Source organism: Puntigrus tetrazona, chromosome 8 (genome assembly GCF_018831695.1).
Source record: "Puntigrus tetrazona isolate hp1 chromosome 8, ASM1883169v1, whole genome shotgun sequence".
Lineage (NCBI taxonomy): Eukaryota > Metazoa > Chordata > Actinopteri > Cypriniformes > Cyprinidae > Puntigrus > Puntigrus tetrazona.
In genome coordinates this window covers 18,695,100-18,722,289 of record NC_056706.1, presented here as the reverse complement: position 1 = coordinate 18,722,289, position 27,190 = coordinate 18,695,100, and the positions used below count along the sequence as shown (strand labels likewise).

The window sequence follows — 27,190 nt, the reverse complement described above, 5'->3', positions numbered from 1 at the left end:
CACACGCCCTGACACGCAGTTTCAAAAAGTGTCTGCCATGTCCTTTGATTCAATAATCCTTTAATTTCAGTCATTTGATCACTCAGGAATGAGAAAATACAGTATTTTCCACCGACATCCCGTTGTATACTGTGAGTTATTAACATGTAACCTGACTAAATAAATCAGAAAGAAAATAAAGAGGAGAAAAGAAGACTTCCAACACATCTTTGAGGTTGTGCTCACAACTCGGTCTACAGAGTTTGCGTTCGGTATGGTACACTGTACAATGCAGCATGAAGATTGAAAAACATCAATAAAATAAGACCACAGAGACAAACACAAATGATAAATAAATAGGAATTAACAAGACAAATCCGAATAGAAAAAAAAAACAAAAAACACGCACAATAATTCAAACACCGGTCGTTTGTCCAAATCATCAAAATGATCCTGAATCACATTTAAAAGGGTCCTTGCAGATAAATGGAGGAAAAAAAAACACACTGTGTCCACCGCTGTACCTTATAGGTTCCCGAAAACAAATGTCTTTCCACTTCACAAAGTCCTCTGAACACGCTCCTCCTGGGTTATTTTTACGCTTTCATGGCTTTCGTGTCTACAATATTGTGTCGAACGTTTGATCAGTTTTCGTGAAACTATGCAGCAGAATCAATCCAGTCTTTTTGTACATTCCTGCGTAGAATCCAGCTCTACACAGTTAGATCTGAAACTGTTCCCACACACACCACCATCTAGCTCTCTCTCTCGCTCGCCCATGCACACACATACACATCCACCCACACGCGCATAAATACAATAAGGCTGAAACGGGTGCTAGTGGTACAGGTATGACTGTTATGTTGCATGTTCAGTTTGGTACCAGTCCGTGACAGGAATCATATAAAGAGGAAATCAAAGCGAGACCGCATTCCAAAGAAATCTGAAGTGTATGAAATAGTATCTGTCAAAGACACACACACACGCGGGACTTGAAACTGGCAGTCTTTGTTTCCTTTACAAAAGCCTTGCAAACTGATTAATCTTCCCCGGATTTCCATTGAAAAATTGCAATGCCAAAGTGAATTTCCCAGGCGGTGCAATGGGGCAGTCTGAAACCTTGTGAGTTTTCTATACAAACAGCAGTTTTATGTGAAATTATCTTGGCATTGGAGTCCGAAGGTCTCTTAGTTGCCTCTAAAATAGTGGAATCCACTTTCGTGTACCTATTAAATATAGGTTAGCATCCTTAAACCCAAACTAACACAGAGGCTCGTATAAGAGGCAATGCATTTGCAGTTTTATCATTTTTATGTCCAAGGAGTATGTTAATGGCTTTTCTTGTATTTCCTTAAATCCTCTCTGCAACGTTGAACGTGAAAACTCTTTGCATGAGGATATCACACGGGAAGCAATGGGGAGCTAAATAGTGTGTAGAATCAAACAAATATTTGGCTCCCAGGATCGCATTCTTTCAATAATCGACCAAATTAGCAGGATAGTTCACCAGAAAACGAAAATTGGGTTCTTTACAGTGAAAAATGAATGAAAATTCTGTCATTAGATATTCACCCTCATGTCGACCCAAACCTGTTCAGAACGCAAAAAGACAATCTCAGTGAAACCGGAGAGCTTTCTGGTCCTGCATAGACGGCAATCAACTACCACATTCTAGGTCCAGAAAGGTAGTAAAGACATAATTAAAACAGTCCATGTGACATCGGCAGTTCAACCTGGAATTTCTGAAGCTACAAGAATAATTTTTGCGTGCAAAGAGAACAAAAATAAACACTTTATTCATCGATTTCTTCACTGCATGCCACCAAGCTGCTACGTGGAGCTCTTGTAGAAGCACGCTGGACATAAATCAATCTTAGACATGTTTGGAGATTTCGACAGAGAGGATGAACCATTTTTTTTTTTGCCCAGCCTTATTCAAACCAGTATTTACAGACAATGAACAAAGAGCGATTATTTTAGTTTTCTTTGCATATAAAAAGCATTCTCGTAGTTAAGATTAAACTACTGATGTCACATGGACTATTTTAGCAATGTCTTTACTACCTTTAGGGGCCTTACCGCGTCAGTCGCACTGCTGTCTATGCAGGGTCAGAAAGCTCTCAGATTTCATCAAAATGATCAGAAGGTGAGTAAAGGTCTTATAGGTTGGGAACAACTTGAGAGTGAGTAATTAATGACAGCATTTTCATTTTTGGTTGAATCGCAATCCTTCGGTTTCATTCCAGCGCAAAACTGAAATTGCGTTATTAAAATCGGCCCATCATTGTTTTACTCTTGCGGTGCTTCAAAATATCTGCTTTTATGTCCCGCTGTCAGGTTTGGAATGACATGAGAGTGAGAAAATGCCTTTTTTTTTTGGCTGAACTATCCTTTTAGGAAAAGATACAATCAAAGACTTCACGCTTTGTACATGTTGGCGGCCGTGGCGAGCGCTAACTGCCCATTGGCCGCGACCACGCACGGCTCCTCCTCCAATAGTCCGCTGGGGTCAGCGTGTGGGATGCTGTCGTGGTAGCTGCTGAAGCTGATGTTGTCCTCCTTCAGCTCAATGGTCCAAAACGGGGCGTTGAGTTTCCGATTGCGGTACTCGCGATACGTGTACACGCCTCCGACGAAGCCCATGAGGAGAACGACGACCACGATGATGACGGCCAGGATGATGATGTTAAACTGCGTCCAGGACACTACTGTCAGGGCGGAGGCCGTGCTGTTGTGTCCTGAGGAGTCTCCCGTGCCGGACTGAAGGGTCGGTAAGCTTGGGTGGGTGGTAGGGGAGGAAGAGGAAGTTAGGAGGCGGGAAGCAGGAGTGGAAGCAGTAGAACTTGTGGATTTGGGGATTTCTGTAGTGGAGGTCTTGACGTCTTGAGTCGGGAAGATTCTCACAGCTGAGAGAGAGACAATCATTTAAATGGTTAGTGTGTCTAAACGATCAATGAAAAATGAATCAATTTAACTGGTAGAAGTATTTAACAATTATCACAAATCAACCAATAAATCTGTGTAAGGTGCCTCAATTATGAAAGTATTTGAATTATGTGATAAACAGGATAGAGCAATAGTACTGCAATTGTCGAACGCCCCCATTGAAAGTCAGTGTATCTCCAGCACATTGTCATGACGGCTTATTATAGTTTGGACCAGATGCCACAATGCATGTATATGTAAGCGATATTATCTCATTGCTTTATGAAACGGCTACCGCATAATAAAAAATATGAAAACCAAAAATGTATGAGTAGACCGTAATAGCTCATAGTTCTGTCACTGTGCTTTAGAGCAGGTTGCAGTTCCATTCCTATACTCTAGGGGATCTAATATGGATGTAGTAGTAGAGGGAGTAGTATTGTTTGGTTAGGAAGATGCATGGCGTCTCGATTGAGAAACGTTTAATGTTTCATGCTGAATCAATAAGGACTCTTTAATATCGGTAGTTTCATACTTCTAATAAACGTACCAAAAATAGCTAATAATCTAGTAATATGCATGCTAATAAGCAACTAGTAGGTGTAACTGTAAAATAAAGTGTTATTTAGTTTTTTAACGGTATTTAAACATTGACCAAACATAGGCAGAGATGGGCACAAATACATCAAAATGTATTTAAAATAAAATCTTAAATACTGTATAGAAAAAAAAAAATATATATTTAAATACAAATACAAAAACAATTATGACTATTTTAAATAAACTAAATAATTCTTTGTAACTAAAAAGAATCCGCCCAAAAAAGTATCACAGATCCCAAAAAATAAGCAGCACAGTGATTTCCAGCACTGATTATAAATCAGCGTAGTAGAATGATCACGTCACACTGAAGACTGGAGTAACGAGGCTCAAAATGACTAAGTATATTAAAGTAAAAAAGTATGCATATTTAAATTAAAAGAATATTTCACAAATGCGGCCTTGATTTGAAGAAACGGGTTTTTAAAAAAGTTAGTTATATCGACATTGTTAATAAAAAAAAAAATGCAGGTTTTGACCATAAACAAAATTATCCATTTTCCAATAAACAGAAAAGGAACTAACTGCGTGACTAACTGCTATCATGAAAAAATGGGAATCAATTATTGCAAAATCCATTTCAAAATGAGCTAAATTTAAATGAAATATTTAAAAAAAGCCACCCAAAAGGAAGTAAATGAGGCAAGTCAGACCCCTAAAGTTTACCTCCTACTGTTAATCACATTTTTAATATTGGTTCATAATATGAATGAACATATTTTTAGTCCTCTGGTGTGAACGGAAATCATTAATGCATGAACAAGCATTACTACTACATACAGAAGTCAAACTGTTCAAATCTATGCCAAAAGAGCTTAAACATATAATACGAGTATGCACGTTTAACTTCAAACCATGATATCAGCATGTCAATGTCCTTGTCCATTTAATCCAAATGTTAATCTAATGTTGCCCACACAGGAAGAGAACGGTGTAATAAAATCATTAAAAATTATCCAGACTACATTGAAGCTTGCACTGGTTATTAATGAGTCATGTGAAGGGATCCTAGCAACCGATGCACTCACATACCTTTGGCATGAAACCGCTACGAATTGCTGATAAACAAAATGCAGTGACACATGCTTTCTCATCTGAGAGATGATGGCACACTCCCACTATTCCACGGCCGCCCGATGTGCGCTGCAAGCTAAACGTTTGTACCAATCTGCCTGAAACCGTCGGCAGGGAAACGCATTTGAGGAAGGAAGGAACACTGGATCTGCAAACGTTTGCGGGTTTCGTGCTATCATGAGTGTCTTTTAAAAATAACTGTTCATTTTAGATGGTGAGAAATAGCAGTATATCACATGTCAAACATCCTGTCAGGGAATATTTTTATCTTTATATATATATATATATATATATATATATATATATATATATATATATATATATATATATATATATATATATATATTTATTACAATTACAGTAATTATTATTATAGTATTATGACTATAACAACATTTTTGTTGTATTTGTGTGTGTGTATTTATTCTACTCTATCACAGTAAAGAGTAGATATTAATTAGACAGTGTATTATATTCTAATGAGAGTTAGTTTACTTGTAGGTGGAAAATTACTTATTGTCAAGCATCTAAATAAATTGTTACTGAAATCTGAACTATTCCAAAGGTCTGAGCAGCAGTGTGTTCCCTCACATCCTGGTTTCGCTGAGTCCGACATGTTCCTAGGTCAAGTTACTCTTGACCACATCCCTACGCCTAAACCTGACCTTTCCCACGAGCAACACCTCAAGATGAGATTTAATAATAGATGAACGACACTGATGTACGAACACAAGATTGTAATGCACGAAAACAGGTTGCTAGGCTAATTGCAATGCTGTGCCAGGGCCGACAAAGATGTTTATGCAGGAACACGTGGAACACGCACTGATGTGGTACCTCTCAGGGTGCAGTTGTGGTAGCGGGCGTCCCCGGCGTGTCCCCGAGCGCAGGTCTCACAGTGTGCTCCCGCTGTGTGGTTGATGCAGCGGTGGCAGTGGCCAGTCTCAGGGTGGCAGATCTGAGGCACGGAGCGAGGGTCTGCGTTCCCGTTACAGTCGCAGGGCACACAAGCTCCGGCTGATTTAAATAAACCGTCCGGGCACGCGTTGCACGCCGGACCGGAGAAGCCAGACTTGCATTGGTCACACACAGGTCGTCCACTGGAATCTGTAAATGCAGTCGAACAGATCCGGTCAGAAAAACAGAGTTGAACACAATGACACAGATGTGCAAACAAAAGATCGGTAGTTTATGTTTTAATGTACAGTGGGCCACAAAGGTATTTGGATAGTTGTGCCATGCTTGAAGATCTTTGAATGCCATTACATAATGCAACAAAATCCATATATTGTTACACACTTGTGTGAAGTTTAAGGGAGATAACCTAATACAATCTATTCAAAGGGTTTTGTCTTTTGCTACAAAAAGTATTTTTTATTTATTATATATTGATTTTTTATGTTTATTAATGTATTCCATTTTTTCTCAGATAGTACTGAGAAAAGCGTTAGCAAAGTGTTTTTGTCAAGTAACTAGTGTAAAATAGTTTAGTTACAACTCCGACCACAAGATGGCGCCACGGAACCACATTTCAAGCCTTGAACCATATTTTATGCTTCCAAAATGTACGTTTTTCTTTACAAAATATGTTTGTACTGCGTTCATTTATTACTGTATATACAGTATATATTTTGATACTGTGTTACCATATTTTATTTTGAAAGTATTTACATTTAAATCCATTTATATATTTATTTTCTTATATTTTTCAATTATATATATATAATATTTTTTCATATTTAAACATAACATATTTTATTAAGTATATGCATGCACATGTTGTTATTCATAAATGTACACATATATTATGTAGACAAAAGCTTTATTTTGGGTGTGATTTAATCGTTTGACAGCACTACTGTATATATTTGTTTAAAGCCAAAGAGGTACAGTGTCCGTATTTGACAAAAATAGATGTAAACACTGGTAACTCAGTGTTTTTATGGTACACGCTGCTAGAAACCATGCTATTGCCATGATATGCTTGCAAGTGGAATATGAAGGAGTCGTCTTAAGACCCAAGTGTGTTCAACGCTTGCCCAATCACACACACACACACACATCGATGAAATATTCATGAAAGAAAGGCAGTTATCAGGATGTGTGAATGACTGCTCTGGGTTAACTTCCTGACCCGTCCGCCTGCTGCAGCCCTCTCTGACTGACCTACCGCCGCCCGCGAGCAGAAACATCATGCGTTAATGCAGGCTTCTGCAGTTTCTACTGTCCTGACACGGCCGGTCCTTTTTTCTCAATGGCCGCTGTTGCCAGGGCAACCCCTCCCTGGGGCAGATCTCCCCCCACACCGCCCCGCTGACCCCCTCGCTGCCACGGCCTGTGAACCGAGAGACGGAGGCACACTGCCGGCCAGCGACAGAAGGAAGCGGCCAGACGGCGGAGGAATTCATTTCGGCACTCCTCCCGTTCCTGCCATGAACTCTAGGCCATGTCTGTGCCAGCCTCACGCTCCAGTGTGATGCCAACAGACGAGGCTTTACCACCTTCAGCGGCACACACACACACACACACACGGCCTAGAATTTGTGCTCTTATTGAGCGCTTTGTGACCATAAGAGACCCTGAGAAACAGCTTCTGATTTCTTTCCCGTGTCGAGGCATTTCCTGTTAAACAGAAGTTCATTTCACCTAAAACTCTTTAACATTTACAAAAATGTACTTTTTCTAACCCATCAAAATAACCCAACTGCATTTTGATTTACATTTACTTCACAACGAATATATAAAAAAAAATTAAAACATGATTTTTGAACATTGTAAAAAAATTAGTTTTGGATCTGTTTTGCAAATGAACTTTCATTTGAATTTTACACATGAACCATTAACAAAATTATTTTTTTATATCTGATGTGTACAAAGATCTGACAGACGCCTTTGAGATGTCAGTTATACATGCCTTCTAAATCATAAATATCTTAAAGTGCTTTTATTATGGATTTTTGAAAAAGACCTCTCAACACGGCTCTAAGTGAAAACATCCTGCAAAGTTTTACGTCTGAAAGTGCACCGTGTATAAAGTTATTGACTCTGAATCACTGAAATGAGTCAAAGGCGTTTCGTGCTGAAACATGAAACATTAGCATATTGCCCGCCCACTTAATGTTTTTTTTTTTTTTTTTTTAGTTTGTCTAAATGAAAATGCAAATTCGTTCTTTGCCACTAGGTGCTGCTTTTGTAGCATTAAAAGGCGTGTGGAAATTAATCTGATCACTGAATATACATATAAATAAGTGTATATTATAAGCGAATGGAAGTGTTTTTGACCTTGAATGCATGTCAAAATGTATCTCAAACAGACGTCTCTGAGATGTACGTGTGCTATCATCGCCTCAGGAGCGCAAAGGTGGAGTGGTCGATTTAGCAGGAAGTAAATCTGCAATCTTTCGGTCATTAGCCTAAATCTTTAACGATTACACCGCTCAACAAATAGAAACTTCAAGCGAGCCGTCTTCCGTGGACAGTGAGAGACACAGCTGTGGGTCTGTTGACACACTAATCATCATTTGTACCGCTTCAGCTCCCTCGCTTTCCACTCTCCTGCACTTTCCATATCTCTAATTTATAAGACAATTAAATAGTTTCAACTCAAATGAATGCTCCGTGTCCCACATATTTATTTATTAGTTGGTGTGTGAAGTAGTAATACCTGGCAGAACGTCCAGCCTGACGATCCTTATTATCAGTACAAATACAATGACCCTCAGACTGTACATTATGCATTACATATTTGACCTATAAATATAGAAATAATACAGAGTACACTTATATAAGAGTTCTGAACTTTCAGTGCCTCTCTCTCTCTCTCTCTCTCTCTCTCTCTCTGTCTCTCTTTCTCCCTGTCTCTCTCTCTGTCTCTCTCTCTCTCTCTCTCACATTGACTTTGCTCCTCAGGCTCCAGTCAGTGACCGTAAATGTAAAGTGACAACCCAAAGCCACATCACCATAGCTGTTGCTGTGCAATCGCATCCAACGGAAAGACAGCTGAGATGGAAACAAAGCCTCTGATTGGCTCTTCAGTACCATACAAATTTTTAGCCATTGCTTACAACCGGGCAGCGTACAAACGGCCAAATCATCAAAAGCCCCTAATTATTCCAGACTTTGGAAATGTAAATGGCACGGCCCCCTCGTACGTGACGCATCAGTGCATGAAAAATGTGTTTCTCAACGTCAAAACGGAAGCGTCTGTGCCTGCTGTTGATCCCAGTCACTTTCAGGACATCATGTGCTGAGCGCAGAAGCTGGCCTGACCCCTGTCAGTGTGTCACGGAGACACAGACTCACCGAGGTGGCAGCTGCCGCTGGAGGTCTCGGAGGAGCAGGGGCAAGGCAGACAGGCGTCCGCGGACCCCTCACCGTGACGCCGGTAGAAGTTGGGCAGACACTCCTCACAGTTGTGGCCCTGAGCGTTGTCCTGACAGTCCAAACAAATACCTGAGGAAGACAAGGAACTGATCGTTAGCATTAGCATAGACCGAACGCGAGAGCCTCGTGTAAATCATTACCTATATAGGGTAAAGGTCTTGAAGAGCTGTTTCTAAAACAAACAATCTGCTTTTTCAGAGAAGAACCTATCAGCAGTTTATGATTAAAGGCCTCAGTCTGAGAAATGCTGATCTGGAGCTGTAGTTAAGACCAGTGCTGTATATATATATATATATATATATATATATATATATATATATATATATATATATATATATATATATATATATATATATATATATATGTATATGTATATATGTATATATGTATATATGTATATATATGTATATATGTATATGTATGTATGTATATGTATATATATATATATGTATATATGTATATGTATATATATAATTAGCAAAAAAATTAATGAACACTTAAAATCTAAACATAAAAGCTCCTTCAAAGTACTAAGAAATACTTCAGTTCATTAGTCATCTACCCGGGTAGCTACGTTATATGGATATTAAATATATCCGCTTTATACGGAGCCCCACACATGATATGCAAGGAAAAAATGTGCGCACGATTTACTAAAAAGTGCAGGCGATTACTTTCGTTCCCTCGATTTGCTAAATCTTATGCTCGATTTACTCATTCGTACGAGGGAATGAATTAGTAAATCGTGTGTATGATTTATAAATCGGGGGAATTAAATAATAAATCGTGCACACGATTCAGCCTACTATTTTTTTTTTCTGCATGTCATGTGCTGGGCTTTTAACTCAGATTATATACAGGTAAGTCGTTTATTTTTATATTAAATTATTAGATTATATTACAAATGTGAAATGTACTTAAAATGCAATTTCAAATATATTATTTTAAATGAACAGAAAATATTAAGCATGATGTTTTTGATAGTAAAATAATGATTATAAATGTTAAAGAAAACCTAAAATTATTGCATAAAAATATGTTTTTACACTGAAAGGCTACAGTATCTCAGAAAAAATGTACAAAGGTACCTTCTTTACCCTTTAAGGGTGCATATAAGTAGCTAAAGTGTGCATACTGTACATTAATGTACATATTTGTAGACATATGGTACATATTGTGGTTGATGAAAACGTGCAATATCTTTTCATCATATCTTTGGTCGTTTGTAGACAATTTGCAGATGTTTTAATCATGTTCACTCTTAATGTCAGAGTTTATATTTTTCTCTATATATTGTTCTTTACTTGAAAGCACTGCGTTTGGCTCGGGCTGTATCACATTTGAAGCTGTACGTTAGTTTTCCAGTAGGAGTTTTGCGTGGACTTGCTGGCCAAAGCCCAAAAGCCTTTGTGTACACTATTGTTTAGGCTCTGTGAGTTACTGCGCATCTTGTGTGTGTGTGTGTGTGTGTGTGTGTGTGTGTGGCATTATGCTGCAGGCCGGCTGTGAGTCTATGAACTGTAAGCAGTCTCTGGAGATGCTGATTGGGTTTTATGACTGAGGAGGGCTGTAAATCTGACTGTGGCTCTCCGCACCGAGGAAAGGTTACCAGCTACCATCTGCACACACACACCGCAGAGAGGGAAAGACAGAGACAGATGGGTTCCTAGACGCACACACGAGCACATGCACTTGAACAAGCAGTTGACAAACACGTCTGTGACATCAGTAGACTGAGGCCCGGGTGAAATGATTTAAGACAAACACGCCTACACTTCTCAGATGTCAGCAGGTTTGCTTAACAAATTAACACACACGCATACACACACACACACACAAACACACCGGCATGAGCATTATGTTGATGGGCTTTTTGGTGCTGATTCAAATTGAGGTTAATTAAGTCCAGGTTGCCTAGGATACAGGGAGGAAGAGAGAAAAAGAGAGGGAAGTGTGGAGGATGTTGTGATGAATCGTGAGTCAATCTCAAATCTGGAGATATCATTTTAAAGGAACAGTTCACCCCAAAAAATTATTAGGATATTAAGATTTGATCGTGTTCCATTTAAGATATTTTGTACATTTCCTACCGTAAATATATAAAAACCTCATTTTTAATTAGTTGTACTAATTTCTGTAACTTAATTTGGACAACTTTAAAAGTGATTTTCTCAATATTTAGATTTTTTGGCACTCTCAGATTCCAGATTTGTATTGCTGTCAAATATTGTCCTTCTCTTAACAAATCATATATCAGTTCAAAGCGTTATTATTTTACAGCTTTCAGGTACTGTACAAATCTCAGTCTCAAAAAAACAATACTTGCGACTGGTTTTGCGGTCCATGGTCACATATGCAAATTAACATCAAACATGATTTTTATATTTTTCTTTCTCGCTTTCTTTCTGTTAGATTCTTTGTTCTGTTTTATGCTGATATTATGAAATCTTTTTCAAGTTGTGTCGAGACATTAACCCTAAAGCATTCCTTCAAATAGCAGCCATTATTTTGTCCTTCATGGACGAATTTGGACATGAAGGTCAGCTGTGATTTACATTTTTTTATGTTATATTTATTATTTATTTTACTTCACAAAACAAAAAAAATCACTAAAGTGAAATAATTCCGGTAAGTTCAGGCAGCCAAAAGCTAGTGATATACAAAGATTAAAATATAAAAAATGTTAACTGCCACTAGTTGGCAGTAGTTTTTAATGTTTTTTTTGTGAGTGGGTGTGTGTGAGAGAAAGAGAGATAGAGAGAGAGACTGTGATAATTGTTGCATGGACTGATTAAGGGTCAATGCATGAATTAATGATGTTTTATTCTTTTGCATTATATACCATATAGTTCATAAAACAGTAGTATAAATTTTCTGAGCTTTCAAAAAGGTTTGGCTTTTTTGCACAATGTTAACAAACATCGAGCTTATTTGCTCTATTTTTATCTTCCAGGTTTAAAATCTTATCGCGTTAACCATAGCATGTGTTGAGTGTATATATTTTCTCACGCCTGCGGTCATGCTTCGCTACGACAGATGCTTCAAACAGATATCATGAACGACGTGCGAGAAATCTACACGTGCGTCAACCTTTTTCTTTCAACGCGTACAAAGTACAAAGGCAAATGGCTGTGGAATTATTTGTTACAATGTTTTAATATGCTGCATCACTTTGTTTTGTGCGGTAATGATTTGATTTGTGAAACTGACTAGATCAGAAGCAGGCGATGCACGGTCCAATCTGGTGTGCGTGCAGGACTGACCTGACTGAGGGTGGCAGTAGGTCGAGTGGTTGTTGCATTGGCACGGTTGGCATCCTGTGCTGCTGAAGTGGAAGAATCCAGGGTGGCAGTCGTCACACTTGGGCCCGTATACACCTGTCTTACACTTACACAGCCCTGAGCTGCAAGAGAGAAACACAGAAAACGCTGCATCACTGCTTGACAACATTTCTGACAGATTTTGAGATTTTTTCGCGTCCTCTCTGCGCATCCAGTTCCTGTGGTCTCTGATCACACGCACGTGGCTTTGCCCTAGACAGCGACCAACCCTGGTTTAAAACGCAGTCATGCACACTTTAAAGCAGTCTAGACCTTTCATTTTTAATTCCGCCATCTCTACGTGTGGCTACACGTGAGGGACCTGTGGGCCAGACCACATTTGAAAACCATCTGCTGCTTCAGACCAGATTCCAGGAATCCCTCCGTCTCTCACACGCACACATTAACTGCGTTTAATCTCAACTTCCCTGTAAAGTTGTCAAACCATAATAACAACGGTCTACTACTGAAGCTGTTGAAAGTGTTATATGTGTAGGAAATCACAAAACCAAACCGAGAGAGGAAACCTCTGATCAAAAATACAACATATGACGGTTAGGTATGTAGCAATGCCAGCTGGTTTAAACGGGTCTCTAGCTGGTCAAGAGCTTCTTATACGCTGGTTACGAGCTGAGCAAGAGCTAGTGGATCAGAACCAGCTTAGAATGAGCTCAGGACCAGCTCAAACCAGCTAAACGCCAACATATAGTATTCATAGCTAACCAGCAAACGCTAGTTTTGTCAACAGGGATCTGACAGCCAGAAGAAAACAAGAATGATTGCCTTACAGTTTGTCTATGGAGCCAAAATAAGACAAGAACAAATTCTACAGTGTTTTTATATATCCTTAAGTCTCACGTGGCAATTCCGGCTCGTCTGATTTGGCCAGAACTGAGGATGCATTAGCAAAGATGGCAGATTTCAAAACTGAGAAACTACCATTTGAGATAAACTCCCAAACACTGTGTTTAAGCGATAGCAACACGGGGACGCTTGCCTTAGCAAGTCCACTAACGAGCCCTTATGCTTATCACTCTTTCATTTAGTGATTTTGCTGATTATGATGTCATTTAATGGATGTCCTCGCTCTTGTAAAACAGTCATTAGTCTATTCCCCAAACACATAAACACGCCTCCATATCCCCCAATCTCACACACACACACACACACACTGTCACACCCCAGGGCTGTTGCGTCAGGTCTGGGGTGAAGGTCGAGGTGAGGTGGGGCTTCCAGGGGTTGTGTGATTGGTTCTCGTGAGTGCGTCGAGCGAGTGATAGATGATAGAGGGGCAGATGATGATACCCGTGGGACAAGCTTTAAAGCGCTCAGCCATGCCGGCAGGAGCTCAACGCTGGGGACCCCAGAAAAACAACAACAGCAGCGATAAAAGAGCCCACGGATGAAGCACAAAAGAAAAAGGAGATCTGAGAGGAAGTAAGAAGATTTTAAAAGAGAGGGAGAGAAAGAGGGTGAAAAAAAAACAAAGCATCACAGATGATCTCCCCCTCCAACGGGCAGTTAGTTTGACGCTTTAATTCATTTATTTAATTATTTTTTATAATACAGTAATGGGATTTAAAGGGAGGACGTGCGCCAATTGTCCCAATGGCGACAAAAAATGTTCTTAAATGGGGACAGGATTAACATCATCAGTATCGGCACAATACACCCACATTTACAAGAGCATTATCGACACGCAGTAACATATGGAAATTGTGACACTTGAGTTTCGCACAGATGCTTCCTGCAATGCATTGAAGAATCACACCTGCTCTGCACCTTCATACGCTCACACAGTCTGTAATCTGAATGAATAAATACAGACACACATCTTAAATTATACATTACCGGCCTAGAGGAAGCAGGGGAGTGAAGAAAAAACTGAGACGGGGGGGAAAAAAGACAAAGGGCGCTACACCCTATTTTGACTAGATCTTAGTCAGAGAACATGCATATTTAATATGATGCACGTTAAAATTGAGAAACAGATGTATAACGTGTGCCGTATGACGTTCTGTATCGTTCAATTTGTGTAAAAATAATTTAGGTTTAATTTTAAATGTGGATACTCTCTCTCTCCACACATACACAGATAACAGATAAAATAAAGAAATATAAGGCACATACACTTTAAAACACGCGTGAATATAATCTATATAATTATAATTGTCATACTATTTTTATGACAATTAAGCCTTTGATTCACAGTAACCTATTGTACATTAGATAAAAGCTTATCATCATTGTAATATTTTGCTTAAACGTAAATGAAACAAATCAGAATATAGCTATATTGTTATTTGCTGTACTCAGTTTAATGCTGACTTTAATTCAAAATGATCAATGTCTAGACAGGGTGATTTTCATATATTCTTATATTTTATTTAATACATTATTTTTATTATATTATTATTACATTTTATGTGAAACAATATGTGTAATTGTACGAATTTAATTGTTTGAATGAATGAATAAGGTTTTATTATTTTCATGCCTTATTTTTGCAATATATACTAAACTAAAGTCACCAATCCATCATATTTTTTTCTTACTATGGAAGTCAATGGACAAACTTTTTTTTTTAATATTTTCCTTTGTGTTCGGAAGAACAAAGAAATTCATACAGGTTTGGATCTACTTGAAGGGGAGTAAATGATTTTTTGAATTTTCATTTTTGGGTGAACTATTCCTTTCATTTTGTTGTAAATTTGTTCTTATTGAGATTTACTTTTCCCTTGTTTTTACTTGAGGCGAATATGGCATCTACTCTTACTAAAATCTAAATCAAGCTGGTTCCCATTCACCAGAAATGGTGTAACACATCCTAATGTGTGCCGCCACCATGACAGATATACAGTATGTTAAAAGAGAAAAGAAAGAAAAAAGCAGCATTGTTACCTAACACACACCCTTTTAACATTAGTGGGGTGTTAGCGGATACATTTGCACTTGCTGTGGCAGAGCGTGTGGGTGTGTGTGTGTGTGTGTGTGTGTGTATACTGTATGTGGATGTGCACGGGCCAATAGACAGGTTGCCATGGCGACGGCTCGGCTCCCGGAGCATTCTGGGGAATGAGAGTGAGGTGTGACATATATGACCTATCAATCACAATCTCCAGAGAAAGAGCAAAGCGGATCAAGGAACGGAGAAAGGCTATCTGTTAACACTTCAGTGCGACCGGAGAAAAGGGTTCTTCCGGCAGATGCAAAACACAAACATCTGCCCTTCCTAAAAACGCTACGGACTCAAAAGATGAGTCAGTGAAAGCGTATAAAGACGCCTGTCTCCCAAACGCACACAGACACACACACACACACACAGACAGAGTGATTATCAAGGTCAGATAATGATCAATCACACCCTGTCTGACGGCCGTCCCTTGCATTGGCATTCATTAGCAGACAGAGCCGTCGCCTGTGTGTCTCTACAGCCAGCTGTTGAACAGAACCATTCATTAGGGCGGCACATTTAGCATTTGTGTAAATAGCAAACAGGGTGGCGTTTTGTAGCTGTTAGCATCGAGATGCTTATCTAAATGCGTCCACCCCCATTCCAGAGCAATAAATTTAGCCTTATTAAAAAAGCCAAAGCATCTGGATAGAGAGACGGCACTGTGTGTTAGGAAAAGCTGGTAAATGCGGCTTAAAACACATTTTTAAAGTGATTTTTTTTTAAAGCAAAACATTAAAATCGAAGCTGGCAAAGCATATAGGTTATTTGTTGTCATAATATCAGTGAAAATACCTGTAATACCAGAAATAAAGCTCTCTGGGCAACAGCAGCGTGGTGTTGACAGATCATTTGCAATATGATAACCCCGATATATTTCAAACAAAGTTCTTTTAAAAAAACTTGTATCTCTACATCGCTTTTTGCATTACTCTAGGTCGTTGACACAAGCTTTGTTGCAATTTCATTTTAGAAATTAGTCTCTCTGCGAGCGAATATATCTGTGGCACGAACCACCTCGGACCAATGGTAGCTCAAAGGAGTCAAAATGAGCAAAAGTTGGTGAGCAGATTGCCAAAACTGCCAAAACTAACTCAAAGCTAACTTGGTTTTGGCATTTCAGTTCATTCTTCGATATGTATATCAGGGCCTTTATGGTACATTTCCCAATAAACATTTAAATTACATTTAAATTTTACATTAAATATTTTAATTGAATTTAATATTTAATATTTCTGAAGATATCTTTAGTTATATTTCTGCACCTTGACAGTGTTTATTACTTGGCAGTCAATGGGACAGTCACAAGCCTCCCGATTTTCATCCGAAATATCTTGAATTGTGCTCCGAAGATGAAGGTTTTTACAGGTTTGGAACGAAAGTGACAGTGATTAATGACGAAATGTTCGTTTTCGTGTGGAGTAAACCTTTAAGAATCCGCACAACTGCAGAAGAACGGCTGACCAATCAGCAAAAAGGGTTGTTTAATTCCCGCCCCTTCCTGTTTAGCAATTTTTCCGCACCAGAACGAAAAACGAAGATACAAGCTGAATTCTCGTTCTTTGTTTTTTGGAAGAAACATGTAAAAAAACGGAAAAAGAAGGCATTTTCTAATTTTTCTACCTAACACTAATAAACAAACTATATACAGATTTTATTTAGTTACTCATCACGAGTGCCTGTGTTTGTTTCATTCGTATCCCAAACATTCATAATTTACAATATTGTTCAATCAAATAAAATAAAAAAATGGACCATCAGGCAGCACAGCCAGCTTTTAGCACTCCAACACTGCCGGCTTGACACTTAATATATCATAATACCATCACCAGGGGCTTCCTTAATCATTTGAATTGGTTGTGTGTGTGTGTGTGTGTGTGTGTGTGTGTGTGTGTGTGTTTTCAGAGAGACGAACTGCGTTGAGCAGGCAGCAGTAGCAGAAAGCTCATTAATGTTTCAGAGACCCTGGGGCAGATCAGCTGCATATTAACTAGGTCAGTGTTACACAACGACTGGACCCCTCTCTCTCTCTCTCTCTCTCTCTCTCTCTCTCTCTCTCTCTCTCTCTCTCTCTCTGCTGCCATGGAGATGCCAGCATCATTCTCTTGCCTGCATCCTTCACAACCATGACAACCGTGGAACTGGCCTGCTCTAAACCTCGCCCGATGCTTTCAAAGTGAAAGACTTAGATGTTTTCCTAAAGGGGGAAGAATGCATGAAAGATCCGGTTTCCAAGCAACCGAGGCTGTGCAGATACCAAAATACCTTCACTTGCATCATGCTTTACTGACTTAAATCACACAACGCGTATGTCATGCAATGCAGGCTAATTGGTGACTGATTCGGGGTTGTTATAGAACAGTATATCCCAGTCCTCTAATCTGATTGGCTGAGCAGCGCTGCTTGAATGAGACTTTGCACTGCTTGTGTATTTTCGTTTGACTAATGTCAAATTAAAAGTTTTATTTTAAAGCACATATCAAGTCATAATGCTCAAACGTGCACTTATTTTAGCGTGTTAACTACATACTAAAAGCACATGTAAAGTGCTTGATTATAGTATTATGACTTTAGTGTGTTATTCAATATTAATTTGAATACTTTAAATGTAGTAATTTGCAATGTCATTACAAATGTGTAGTTACATTAACAATAAATTAAAAATCAATCACGATAAATACATCACACAAGTTTCAATGGTATTGACATTAAAGTATATTTTAGATTGCCACAAATGCTTGTCATCACATTCAACAGTACACTTTAAAGCAATAATTATGAAATTAGAAATAAGTTTTACCTGGTTTACTCTAATAATTAATAATTTGCTTTCATAATTAATTACAAAGCAACTTATATAAAGCAAATTAAATATACACTTTTTAAGTAGAACAATGAAAAAAATAAATTCAAAACCTTATATACATATATTTTCAAAACATATTACAGTGTACTTTAGTGGGTAAAAAAAACATGATAAATTCAGCTAACTCCATTTAATATAAATTTAAACTGCCTTATAGATTTCATAGCTACACACAGTAATACATATAATACTTATATTTAAATGTAAAAACATATAGATATATTCTTATTTTTTTATATAATATTTCTATAATAATCATTATTTTTATTATTTTTTATTAATATTACAAGCAAAAGACTAATAGTAACTAAAGAGAAATATTATTAATATTAATTCAAATATTAGTATTTTACAAGGTGGCTAATTCATATGACCTCACACAAATTGACCTGTCAGTGGAGTCTAGAACAAGCATACAAATGTGTATGAGTGAGGTCGTATGAATTCATACAAATTAGCCGCCTCATAATATACATACAAATTGGTCATGAGATAGAGTTGGTATGGGATAGCCATAATGTCATTATCCTTTTACAAATGTTAAACTGTATTAAATAATCCTAATACAAGAGCTATTGTGGTAAAATGAAGTGCTAATAATGGGAGATGTAGATGATTTAGGTCCTGTACAACTTAAGTGAGTCCTGAAATCATCGTTGTAAGATTAAAATAATCATATCCTCTTTTTTAGGAAATGACTGTACAATTTGGGTTTTAGCAAATGCATTTTTAAACATGTAGATGAACCTTAACGCGTGCACTATGGGTAGCTAATCTCTACCGAAGAACAAAAACACCATTGCAAGTTCAGTTTTAATGCAGCCATTAGGATATGCTAATATAAGAATTCATAATACGCACTGGATTCATATTGTCTGTTATAATTTCCCTGAGGAGCTCTTGAGGTATGAAGACGGTGGGATACCGGCCTTAGCAGTCCAGTGATTTCACACAAAACCTTCCAAGTACAGTATAATGAGAATTACTATTAGAAGCTTCTTTTCAAAGATCACACAACATCGACGCTTTATTACTGATTTAAAACAGACTAGTTATAACCAGGCCTCAGCTAGTTCTCCAGCGTGATAATGACCGCTTGGGTGCTTTTAGAGGAGGTGTATAACAGATCATAACATATGACCTTCATAGTTTGAGGCTATGTGCGGGATGCGCTGCAGTTCAGTTGCTGCTTCATTTTCTCAACCGTAGCCAACAGAACCCTACATCCATCCTCAAAGATATAAAATGTAGGCTTAATCCTCATTTCAGTAACGGTTTTGTGCCACTGCCCCAAAACAAAGCCAGGATCACAACAATCTGCTCCCTGCAGGGAATGTCATTTAATTAGGCTCAAACCGGCAACACTCAGCATGCCTCACTGTAAAGCTACTAAACATTTAAAGCACAGGAGAAATACGCCAACGGGAAATTGATACGTCCTTAAGGTTTTGAGCGAGGTTCTGTTTACTTATATACTTTGGGGAGAAAATTAGCTAAATCTGACAAACATCTTCCTCTGGGGAGATGAAGGAACAATGTCAAAGGTAAAAATGAAGGAATATTTTTTGAAGAACATAGATCAAGTGTGTTTTTCATATATATATATATATATATATATATATATATATATATATATATATATATATATATATATATATATATATATATTTATTTGAAAACAATAGATAACATTTTGTCCATGTTTCTGTTTAAAATAAACAGAGGAGATCATTTGTTACAGAAATCTGCGGTATAGAAAACGGATAAATAAAAGAAAATATATTAAAAAACACCGGCCGAAACTGTATTTGTAAATGGCTGAGCTGTGTAGTACCTTTTTGTTATGCAGTATATACACTACATATGAAAAATTAACACGTCTATTAAACTAGGATGCACTAGATTGATTAAAAGTGACAGTAAGGACATTCATAATGATACAGATTTTTATGTTTATCACTTCCACAACAGTTTTTAACAATAACAACTAGAAATGTCTCTTTAGTTTTGTTGTCGACTTCTGTAAAGCTGGCAGGGCAGCTCCTGGAGCGAGACAGACAGGAAGTGACTTTTCCCACAATGCCTCTCACCTGTCACAGCTGGAGCCGTCGGCACCGAAGGAGTCACACGCGCAGGGCAGGCAGCCGATGGTGCCGTTGGTGAAGTGATCTTCCTCACACTCTTCACACTGCAGCCCGGTGTACCCCGGCATGCAGTCGCACTGCCCCGTCTCACGGTCACACTCGTCAGGGTCCGACACTCCCTCGCCGCTGCAGTTACACACCAGCTCTTCACGGGGAACACACACAAACGAGAGCTTATGAATTTTTGACAAGCAAAGACAGGCAATGCAAAGATCATCAAATATTGATATAAAGCGCCAACAAAGGCATCCCGCGTATCTGCTCTCCTTAATGACTTGATGGTTTAAGACAGCATTTCCCAACATTTTATTTTGTCTCGCAAAACCCCACTGGCTATTTAGTAAGGCACGAGAACCCTTAATTAACATCGAACCAGTAATGTGTACAGATTTTGACATATATACATTATTTAACATTACTGAAGACGTGTGAAAATAACAAAAAAAATGTCAAATGCGCAAAAAATATTTTGATTTCCTATACTAATCTATCATAAAAAAAAAGATAAAAATATTAGATAATTCATGTTTCTTTATTTTTATAATTTTGTTATACACACTCTAATGGAAATTTGCATTACTGTAAAAAAAAAAAAAAAATGTTTTCAAATTTGTTCTTCTAACTGTATAGTAAGGGAACTTAGCATTAAACAATTAACTTTTTTTACTGTTTAGCATTTTACAGTCTTAAACTTACGCCAACATTTACAGTATGCAATAGCCATTATTTCACTAAAGCATAAAATAGCTGTTTTCTCGTAGGGTCGGATTGAACTTTGTGTCAAAACTTTTATTTACCACTGAATGTCATAAACTACACGTAAGGAGAGTCGGATCAGGTTGAGATCTGTGGCGACCGCAGCTACTATTTTTTACCATGTAGGTTTAACGAAGCAAAGTCCTTCCAAGTGGCCCTTTGGGGTAACACGTACTCCATATTAATAGAGGAATCCATAAAAAGCTGTCACTCGTACATAACATTGAAACATACAGTCTTGTTAATGCAGCTCTGTAGTAAATGTCTCCTTCAAGTTCAAGTCTGCTACGCATCACACAACTCCATCTTGCTGATCTCCGCCGGCTGTAATAAATGACTCCCTACAGCCTGGTTCTGATAGCTCATTAAGTTGACATTAGACTGAAAGACTACAGATCTTTAGTATGCGGGAGAGGATGTGGGTCCGTGGAGGAAAAACAGAAACTCAAATCAGGCACATTCCGGCTGCAATTCCGATCCTATACCAAATGGCGTTAAATCAAAGATGATTTTCCAAGGGAGCTTGCTGCATTTTTACAAATCGATTGGAAATACTTAGCTCTGAATTATTGCGATGATCAACAACTAGCTGCGATTAGACCTAGATCGGAATATAGTTAGTTGTATATGTATGTGTGTATGTATACATACAACCGAAAGAGACAGAAAGAGCCAGATCTGAACCTGCATGAACGGCATGTGCTAACTGCTAGGCTGCAGATCCTGTTTGCTTTGATCTCAAAAAGCGACGTGTCCTAAAATGTAAATCTGATGAAGCGCATTTGAATCCATCTTTCATGTAATACATGTTTTTATTCATCAGCCTTTGTTCAAGCACGTGTCTCAGAAGCAACCTCTTATCCCTTAGAGACGATGGCTTATTCCCTTCGGTGGGTCGTTTAGTCCAGGGGACAGAAATCAAAGCCAGGAGAGGTCTTAAAGGAACAGTTCATCCAAACATTTAAATTCTGTCATTATTTATTCACCCTCATGTTGTTTCAAAGCCTGACTTTATTCAAAGCCTCAATTTTTGTCAGTCTTTTATATACAATTAGCGCCCACGGCTACATAGGCGTGACAAATGAAGTAAGAAACAGCACAGAAAGGTATTCACACAACTCATGCACTATATATTAGGTCTTATGAAGATATCTGACAGCTATTTTTGAAGAATAGGCTGAAACCGAAGCTGTTGTTTGATGATAATCCGGTGAGCTGTAACCGGATCACTGAATGAACCCAAGTGAACTTGAGAATCAGATCAGTGATTGAGGAGCGAATCATTCAGACTGATTCTGTGAACTGGATCCACCTATTCACTGAAAAGATCCAACTCGAAAAGTGTAATTTTTTCATAAAACAAATAATGATTCACAGGATTCCAAGAAGAATGAAAAGTCTTATGAGTCTGGAATGAGACGAGGTTGGCAGACTTTTCTTTTCTTTGTATTTATCCAAAAAATGTCAAATAAATAAAATAAATATATATATATGTATGTATTATTATTATTATTATCACTAACATTTATTTTTAGGGACCATGTACAATTTTAACATAAATGCTTCCTTTTCATGCATGTAGCAATTTAGCCAATTTTCAATTTTCATTCATGTAATATTTTTTTTTAAAAACATGAAATCAGCAAGATGACGTGACGCTAAAGACTAGAGAAGTTGCTGCTAAAAATCCTACATTTCCATCACTGCAATAAATTCCATTTTCAAAATATTTAAAAATAAAAAAACACTTATTTTAAATTGAAATATTACATCCTAAAATTACAGTATTTTTAAACAAACTCAGCCATGGTGTCACTTTTGACCGGTAGTGTATATATAACGAATAATCGATGTGCTCAGTCACCTCTATTAACAAACACAGCCTACGTAATATCACCAATAACATCGACAATGGCATGTTCGGGGTGCAGTTAAATGCATTTGACTGAAGATCCAGATCAATGCGCTCCATCAAGAGCCAGACGTCTTTCTGTGAATCTCTCATGCCCATATCCTCAGATTTACAGCACTAGGTCACCCAGAGGGGCACCTGCCGAAAGGGAAAAACATCATTTGTATGCAGAGACAGACACACCTTCTAGCACACGGAGCTGTGGAGTGTGTTCGTAAACACCTTCTGCTCCTGAGGGGGGCTGTGGAGGGCGAGGATAAGAAGCTTACACATCCCAGTCTGACAGATTATACATACATCCATGTAAATGAGGCTGCAGACCAGACTCATCGCTTTATGACAATATTACGAAAATATTAAGTATGACAGAGCGATTACAACTGAACCAAATGAGAGGATGAAGCTTTGATGTGATGTGGCTCCACTGACCTCAGGCGTGATGAGATAATGAACTGTCAGCAAATAAACACAGGAACTAAACGATTTGTTCATTTTGAAGTAGGGTGCCGCTGTATATTAGGGGTTGTTCGGCGTTCGATGCGAAGATAAAAGACAAGACGGACTCTCAGTGTGAGACAACAAAAGACTTCGCTTGAGACACATCTTTCAGACAAACGTATTCTTCTGTCCATTAGCTTCGCAGGAAACGGCACTCATCCTACTCGAGCGCAGGGGGTAAAGAGAGTTCACTGGGCCATCTAATGCACAGCTGTTATGATCTAGGTCAAAGTCGCTCACCTCGAAAATCGTAAAGGATTTATCTTTTTCCATCGCAATATTTGAGATGTGCAGTCAGATGACCCTCTGGCTAAAAGTCTTACGCAGAAGAGGAAAGCTCTGACTACTGAATTAATACAGGAAACATGTAAACAGACGCTGTACGCCATTCAGAATTTGAATCGCCTTTTTAGGAATTCCTTTGAAAATTCCCAATTAATCTTTGAATTTGAATTTCTGTAACACAATTAATTTTACTTTTAAGAAACAATTGGAAAAATAAAAGTGAAAAGGTGTAACAAAACATAAAAATTTAAGATAAAATAAACCTATTGGAATTATTGCATTTTTCTGTATGAGCTATAACTATGTTATTGTAGGGAGTATTTCCTTTAGATCATTCAAAAATACAGAATAAAAAAATAAAGCTAAAAGAATTAAAAATAGCCAAATCCAACTACAAAACCAGTGTATGTGTATATATACATATATGAGAGAGAGAGAGAGAGAGAGAGAGAGAGAGATCTAACCAACAAAATGTCATTTACTTCAAACCCCAAAGCAACGTTCAGTTTGCAAATGGATATAACCAATTATTTTTACAATTCCAGCTCATGAATGTAAAGAGAGTCAATTCTTAAAATGTGAATCTGCACATTTGTCTCTTCCCAATAAATGTGACTTCTGGACATTATAGACACGTTTTTTTTTTTTAACAAGAGCCTGTATTATCCTTTAAATTTTCAATCTAAATGGAATATATTTCCAGTCTTGATATCTAGCCCACTTTCTCTGGCCCTTCGGCTGTTATCTAAAGGGCTCCCCTAACACTTCCTGTGTCCTAATAAAGGCAGGCTTAGACACAGTCCATGCTTTTCTGAACATTGTCTCTCGATTATAACCTCAGCATCAGGAACAATGGCTGTGGAATGTCTAATAACAATGGCAGGGCTGACAAGGGTTAAACATCTGTGCATGCTGCTTGTATCTGTTTCGGAAATATGCTTGGTGGGTTTTTTTTTTCAATATACAGTAAATATGTGCAAACATCTAAACACATGTAGTGCAATCACTGGGGTCAATGACCTCTATGTCAGCGCACTGCTGCTGATAACTCTTGGTTTTGTTATTGTGGGGATTTAGCATCATTATGGAAAAGTAGGCCAAGTCTATAGATACTTCCGTATGAACAATTGGTGCACCCCAACGACCATTTCACGCAAATACAAGATTTATGTTGACCTCGCTCTCATTAACAGTGTGACCTGGTTCTTTAACACATAAACACAATGGATAATCTGTGACCTTTATTTCCTACCAGCTAAACACTAATAAAACCATTCTGACAACAATGTAAATATATATGCACCAGGAAAATACTAGCTGACGATGTCTTTTAACTGACAAAGCACACAGGTCGTGAATGTGTTTGCACTGATGGGGTAAAGTCAGGACAGATAAACTACTAGACTAGTTAGGGCATATCCTGCAGCTCAATCAATGAGCACATTACAACACTTGCCATATTATATCAATGAATGGACACTTACCCAGCATTAGAATATATAATAATGTTATGTGAGTAAAATATAGACCAAGCTGTATATTAAATCAGTGCTTGGATGGATGGAAGGATAGATTGAAAAAGATTTAGAGTCTATGGAAGATGATAGATAGGTCGATAGAACGATAGGCAGACAGATGGGTAGACGAACGGATAGATAGATAGATAAATAGATAGATAGATAGATCAAAGACAGACAGACAGACAGATAGACAGGAAGACAGAAAAATAGATGGATGGATGGATAGACCAAAGACAGAAAATAGATAGATAGACAGACAGACAGACAGATAGATAGATAGATAGATAGATAGATAGATAGATAGATAGATAGATAGATAGATAGATAGATAGATAGATAGATAGATAGATAGATAGACAGGCAGACAGAAAAATAGATGGATGGATGGATGGATGGATGGATGGATGGATAGACCAAAGACAGAAAATAGATAGATAGATAGACAGACAGACAGACAGACAGACAGATAGATAGATAGATAGACAGGCAGACAGAAAAATGGATAGATAGATAGATAGATAGATAGATAGATAGATAGATAGATAGATAGGCAGACAGAAAAATAGATAGATAGATAGATAGATAGATAGATAGATAGATAGATAGATAGACAGACAGACAGACAGATAGATAGATAGATAGATAGATAGATAGATAGATAGATAGATAGATAGATACCGGTAAAGTGAGGAGAGGGTGAACGTGCTTTTGATCGATACCTCATCAATATATGATGTTGCATGGCTATGACTGCTAATGAAGTGATGGCTGAGAGGCAGACGGCGGACTGCAGGAATGATATGTCGGTACAGTACGAGATTAAAATGACAGATCACGAAGCAGAAGGCAGCGAAGGCCTGATAATCGCATATAACTGACTAGATGGACGATACAGAAGACATATCCTTTAAACAGCACGCCTGTCTTGCCAGAAATGCGATTTCTTGGTTTCAGCATTCCGCTATTTCGTTATGAATTTAACTCACCTTGGGATTTGTCCGAGGTTGTGCTGAAGTCGGGCACGACGCCCGATCTGTCCGCTTTATTATCAGACATCTGCGATTCTTTCATCCGTGTTTCAATGGAGCTGAGCTTCCTCCGAGCAAACGCGGCCATGTAGCTCGGATTAGACAGAGATGGGGTGGTGGGCTCCGTTGTCGGTGGTGGTTTAATGGTGGCTGCTGGTGCGGCGACATTTATCGGTTTTCTGGCGGACGCGATCGTGGGCGCTGGTGTTAATGCGACAATACCGAGCCGGTGCCCCGGAACCCCGCTCGCGCTCGTGTTCGGATGCTCTTCGGCGACTGAACGAGATTTCCTTATTACTAAAGGCAGCGCATCGTAGGAATGAACCGCCTCGGATAACCCCATGCACACAAACACGATGAATGGGAAAGCCGGAGATGTAAACATCATTAAGGCAAGCCACCACATAATAATAACCTCAACGCTCCATGAAAACCTCCTCGAGACGGACTTCGCAAGGCCCCCGTCCTCCAATTTCCATCGGGTTATTCCAAACCAGGTGGTTTCCAAGCCGCCCCGATGTAGCCTACTCCACCATATCCGAGAGAGACCCCCTTTTTCTCAATGGCTCTGAACCGACTGCAAGGTGTTTGATCCGCACCGACCTGTAGTAGTAGCGAAGCGCATTGGAGTGGCACACCCACCGGCCAATCAGAATGCGGGACGAGACAACCGCTGCGGCGACATGTGTGTTTTTTATCAGCGCTTGACGGACGCTGAGGCGTCTGATTGGTCCAAATCAGGCGCATCGAAACCTCGCTGGCTGGTTCATGCAGTCAGGCGATCATTAAAATATTTTCATTTTATAGCCTATTGTTGACTCAGCCGTGAATAAAAATAATAAAACACGTCTTAAAATATTCAAACGCTTTCAAAACAACAACATCATACAAAGCTATTTCATTCTGTTTCTCTGTGAGCAATTATTCATGTATGATTATTGCCATCA

General features: G+C 38.4%; 1 protein-coding gene across 1 annotated transcript; it reads right to left on the bottom strand.

The window, feature by feature from the left end:
- Nucleotides 1–43: 43 nt before the first annotated feature.
- Nucleotides 44–26,836, bottom strand: si:ch211-158d24.2 (multiple epidermal growth factor-like domains protein 9). The gene is made up of 6 exons (XM_043247560.1): nt 26,202–26,836; nt 20,191–20,389; nt 12,225–12,364; nt 8,881–9,030; nt 5,416–5,685; nt 44–2,885 (listed from the first exon to the last, which is right to left on the bottom strand). The coding sequence occupies exons 1-6, from the start codon at nt 26,647–26,649 to the stop codon at nt 2,398–2,400; spliced, it is 1,695 nt and encodes a 564-aa protein (XP_043103495.1). The 5' UTR covers nt 26,650–26,836; the 3' UTR covers nt 44–2,397.
- Between the last annotated feature and the right edge of the window lie 354 nt (nt 26,837–27,190).